General features: G+C 41.0%; 1 protein-coding gene across 1 annotated transcript; it reads left to right on the top strand.

Moving 5' to 3' along the window:
- Positions 1–1,413: 1,413 nt before the first annotated feature.
- Positions 1,414–5,130, top strand: LOC128806453 (general transcription factor IIE subunit 1-like). The gene is made up of 4 exons (XM_053976009.1): positions 1,414–1,861; positions 3,153–3,354; positions 3,871–4,097; positions 4,479–5,130. Exons 1-4 carry the CDS (start codon positions 1,414–1,416, stop codon positions 4,871–4,873), a joined length of 1,272 nt encoding a protein of 423 aa, XP_053831984.1. The 3' UTR covers positions 4,874–5,130.

Below are 5,130 nucleotides of genomic sequence, written 5' to 3' on the forward strand. Positions count from 1 at the left end.
AAAACTTCACTCCTTACTGTTAACTCTAACTCTCTTGGAACAGAAGAATTTAGGTTAGGAGGAGGATCTGGAGGCCATCTGGTCCCTTTGTCATGGCAAAATTACTCTCAAAGCCAAGTCAGTCTGCTCCAGCTCTTGTCCTGTTGAAGTACAGAGATTCAACCTCTTTCCTGGACAGCCCATTCCAGTGTTCCCTCACTTTTCCTGTAGGAAACTTAGGTCATCACCTTCAGGGTTTCCAGACTCAGACCAGCAGGTTCCATTGCCTTTGTTTTCCATAAGGTGAACCCTGTGAAGTGCAAATTTAATTATGGCCTAAGTACTAGGCTAGTGCAAGTGGTTCTGTCTGTTCAACTAGGATTTCTAATAAAGGTTCCCTGGAAGGTCTCATAGCAATATGCAGTAACATGGGCTGGAGCTTTACCAGCCACTGCAGTGGATGCCAGGGCTGGATGTTGTGTGCCATAACATGCCATCCTGTACCCTCCCAGCTCCTGACCCAGTGACTACACCAGCACTCTGGCTGTGCATTGCATGGCTCACTGCAAAACCATCTGACTAGAGGCAGTGGTGTCAAATACTACTGTAGGATTTTAACATGTCTCAAAGAAGGGAATTAGCATGTAGCTTTGTTGAAACACATTCTAATTTTTTTTCCTTCTCTCTCCTTGCAAGTAAGAAACTGTTAGGACAGTTGGACTGATTAAAATTAGTTATATTCTCATTAATGAGATTAGGAATATGGCCAGAAGTCCTACTTGTAGATGAGAAGAGCACAAAGGGATAAAATGTGCTACCCCAAATACCTGAGGGCCAGATAATTTGTAGCATCCTGTGCCCCAGCTTTGCAAAATATTTGTCTGATCACAGCAGCCAGCAGAAATACCACAGAGTGTGTGAACAGGTGTTCAAATACCTCTTGTGGCTTTGCCACTGAGCCATATACAGTTTCAACTAAGATTTCTTGTCCTGAGCTTTATTTTTGGAAGCTTTACTTTTACTTCTGTTCTTACCTGGCTGGCTGTGAATGCAAACAGGCAGACCTAGACGTGCAAGTTAAATGTGCTCTCTTCTGGGAGGATGATGAACTTTCTGTAACACACTTTCCTAGGTATCTTCTCTTTACACATTTTTTACACAAAGAGGATTTTTACACAAGAGGCTATCAATATTTCAGGGGTAACCATTGTACCTCAAGATTTGATAATTTCTGATACCTGTTAATAGCTTTCCCATTCCCAATGCAGGTTAAGGATCTTATATTCGTCTATTCAGTGAAGACTCTTGCAGAAGTGCAGCACAGCAAATGACATGTTTTACATCTGCCTGTGAGTGCTAAGAAGCGTTTGCTGCAGCTCACCTCCCTTCTCTTTGTTATATAGCACTTCTCCACTGACAGTGGTTCACCTCCTGATGGAAGAGCAAAACGTGCCCAGCGAGGTGCCGGCAGCCCTAAAGCGCCTGGCCAAATACATAGTGCGTGGTTTCTATGGTGTGGAGTGCTCCCTGGCCCTGGATGTGCTGATCCACTACCCCTGTGTGAAAGAGGAGGACTTGTTACAGCTGCTCAAGTACGAGCGTAAGCAATTGCGCACTGCCCTCAACGCGCTCAAGGCGGACAAGCTGGTGAAGCTGCGGATGCGAGTTGAAACGGGGCCTAATGGGAAGAGCACGAGGCACAATTACTACTACATCAATTATAAGGTGCTGGTGGATGTGGTAAAATACAAACTGGATCATGTGCGCCGGAAAATAGAAGCAGATGAGCGTGATTCAACGACCAGATCCTCTTTTAAATGTCCATCTTGCTCTAGCACGTACACAGACCTTGAAGTCAATCAGCTCTTTGATGCATTTACAGGTGTGTTACTTATATTGCTTATTTGCTGTTATTTTAAAGAATAACCCTAATAGCACAAAATTGTCTCCTAAGTGAACTTTGCAATAAAAGCATTGTTAGAATGTTAGCATATTTGTTAGAATATGCTTCTTGTTTGCTGGTGGACAAGGGTCTGGAACAGGGGATGCTGGGAGGTGAGGGCAAGAAAAGTGCTGCCTCTGTAGAATATGCTAAACATAACAAAAATCCATCTTGAATGTACAAGCTGGGGTTGAGAATCAGATTCCAGGCCTCAGCTTTGCTTTGAACCTGGTTGAGTAATCTTAACTCATACAAGTCCTGTGATTCTCACTTCCTTATATGGAAATACGAACACAGTACTGTCTTTACTCTGCTTTGAATCTCTTAGTTAATCCATTTGTGTGGTCAGTCCTTCTGACAGATGAGTTGGACAAGATGGGTAAAACCATTTGCAGTCACCTACTGTACTAAGCATCTTGCAGTTCAATGGCACCACAGCAGAGCTGTTCTGTCACTCCTGGGCTGGGAAGTTCAAGCTCCTCATGGGTCAACACAACACATCCATAGCAGAAGTAGTGTCAGAGCTTGTGGATTTTTCTTCTCTAAAACCAAAATAACTAAAAAGTATTATTTCAAAATGAGTCAAAATGGCAACATAGTGAAATACATTAATCGGAGCACAGCTACTGTGTTGACATCTGGGTCATGGGATCTGCAAAGGATGCCAGAACCAGGCAGAATGAGCTTTATATATGACTAACCTGAAATGCCAATGGTTAAATTTGTGTTCTGCCAATTAGCGAAATCATCCTTTTCTTCTAAATGGAGGGACTCTGTCAAGTTACTAAAATGCAAACACTGAAGCTAGTGATATATTTTTACAGAATAAGCTTGAAGTTTTGTCTGTTTTCCTGAATAAATATGGGTTTTGGCATATGCCTTGACTCTGACTCTGGAACAACTAAAATCAGATGCTACTTATGCTTGATAGCATCTTCTGTTACATTAAGAACTGAGAAGATGAGACTGGAGAAGAAGAAAATAAACTAATGATAGTACATGTCTATCCAGCTTAAATTTCTCTCCTGAGACATTTCTCACAGGCATAACAAGTGTATAATACCAGTCTGTCTCAAGTTTGCCTGTAGAATTGAGTTCCCCTAGTTAATGTGAACAAATGGATAAAGTCAGAGTCTGGGTAAATATCCAGGCTGCAGGCTGCTTAACAACATCCTACTGATCTTTTTGCATTCTATGAACATGACAATTCTCACTTTGGAAAACCTTGCAGAGACTTTTCGCTGCACTTACTGCAACACTGAAGTAGAGGAAGATGGCTCAGCATTTCCAAAGCACGACGCTCGAACGTTGCTGGCCAAGTTCAACGAGCAGATCGAGCCTGTCTTTGTGCTGCTGCGTGAGACCGAAGATATTGTGCTGCCCTATGACTTGCTGGAGCCTCAGCCAACAGAAATACCAGAATTATCAGAAAGGTATGAACATCACACTAGAACTTCTGATCAATACAAATCCCCCCAACAACTTAACAGTTGTAAAATCTTTGAAATACTGAACTTGCAGCCTATGTACTCCATTCTGCTTTGTTCAGTACAGTCAGCAGTTTATAATGAAGTCTGTAATATCTAAGGCATCCTAAATTATTGCTATACCTTTTTAATTTTTGATACATTTTTAAAGTAATTTATTTCCCAGATTACTCCCTCAGCTAATGTTCATAGCCCTTTCTATAAGAAAGTACTATTTCTCTATCAGTGTGATTCACCCAGAGATGCACTACTGAAGAGACCTTGCAAAAATCAGTGGTTCAGAACCACTTGCCTCTGAGAGGTAAAAAGCAGTGTAAATTATTAGAGCACTTGTTAAAGCTAGTCTGCTGACAAAACATGTTTTTGGGGTTTGTTTGTGATTGTTGTTCAAGTTTTTTTTAATGGGAACGGAGGGGGTTCTTGCCTGAATTCTACCTCTTCAAAATGTGTCACCTCATTCAGCTTTGATCCAAAGTTGGGCTCAAGTGTGCTGGAATGCTGCAGCCGCCCTGAAAAATGGGCACACAGAAGTTCCACTTTTGGCCTCACATACACCCAAAACTTAACTATTGATGTCCAAGACTCAAAGCATGAGAAGAAAGTAAGAGAAAAAGCAACTGAAAAGCAACCTATCTGGTTGTCACAAAGCACTGTGGAAGGAGCAGCAACAGCCACCAACAACAGTGTTGGTAAGTTTAGTGAATTCACAAGTTAATTCCACAGCCTTAGTGCAGTTAAATACAGCTTTCCCACTGAAAATGTAGTGAGAAGATAATGTTTCAATTCTGTGTTTGTGGTTATCAGACCTTAGTTTCCAAAATCTAGTTTTAAGACTGATTGAGGTTTTATTCCTAAAGCCAGAGGTCAAGTGTGTCCTAAAACTTCTGGCTTTAGCCATGCAATAATTCTAGTGGTAATTTTTACAGTGGAAAGCTCTCAGAAATGTCTGTACTTTCAAGACAATTCTAGTGTGGGTAAAAAAGATCCAGAATAGAAAAAAATAATCTATGTAGGATGCCTGTGGTAACTGTAAATGACTGATCCCTCTAACACTTAATGTTGTATATTAGGAGTAAATGCTTCTGAAGAAACTGAAGAAAATGTTAAAGAAACTGGCATGGATAATGAAATCATCAAGACTCTTCTGGTCCATGAATCCAAGTCATCATCTAGCACAGACCAGGCTCCTATTGTCAAAAGCAAACTACATGGATCACACAGTGATAGCAGTGAGTTTGAAGAGGATGCCAAGCACTCAAGAGGAGCAGGAATGAAAGTAATAGGCAGCAACTTTGAACAAGAGGAGGAACAGGAAACTCTGGGTCCTATTTTAATGGTAGCTGGCCAACCCTGTTCATATGGCCAAGTTAGTGAAAACCCAGAGCTTGTGTCTCTCATGACAAATGAAGAGAGAGATGCTTATATAAAAGTAGGACAAGAAATGTTCCAGTCTGTCTTTGAGTAACTACTACTGTAGGAATGAATATCCAACCTCATATAGAATGGATGAAGCTTCTGACTTATGTTCTTCAAAGTTTACCACTGAAGGGTTTTGTTTGAACTTGCTCTTAAGCAAGATGGTAATCCTGTAGTAGGTAACTACAGTTCAAATATTTTCATTGCAGCCACAGCAAGTGTTGTTTGTTGTTGTAATGCTTAGACTGTGGATGATGTAATTAGTTTTGGAGCATGAATACATTTGGATACATTTGGATCTCATTA

This window comes from Vidua macroura, chromosome 4 (assembly GCF_024509145.1).
Source record: "Vidua macroura isolate BioBank_ID:100142 chromosome 4, ASM2450914v1, whole genome shotgun sequence".
NCBI classification, from domain to species: Eukaryota; Metazoa; Chordata; class Aves; order Passeriformes; family Viduidae; genus Vidua; species Vidua macroura.

Excerpts from the sequence above, each read along its gene's own strand:
- LOC128806453 (XM_053976009.1), top strand. The coding sequence starts at position 1,414 with ATGGAAGAGCAAAACGTGCCCAGCGAGGTGCCGGCAGCCCTAAAGCGC. Across the intron at positions 1,862-3,152 it reads GCTCTTTGATGCATTTACAG|AGACTTTTCGCTGCACTTAC; the intron begins GTGTGTTACTTA and ends AAAACCTTGCAG. Across the intron at positions 3,355-3,870 it reads ATACCAGAATTATCAGAAAG|CTTTGATCCAAAGTTGGGCT; the intron begins GTATGAACATCA and ends CACCTCATTCAG.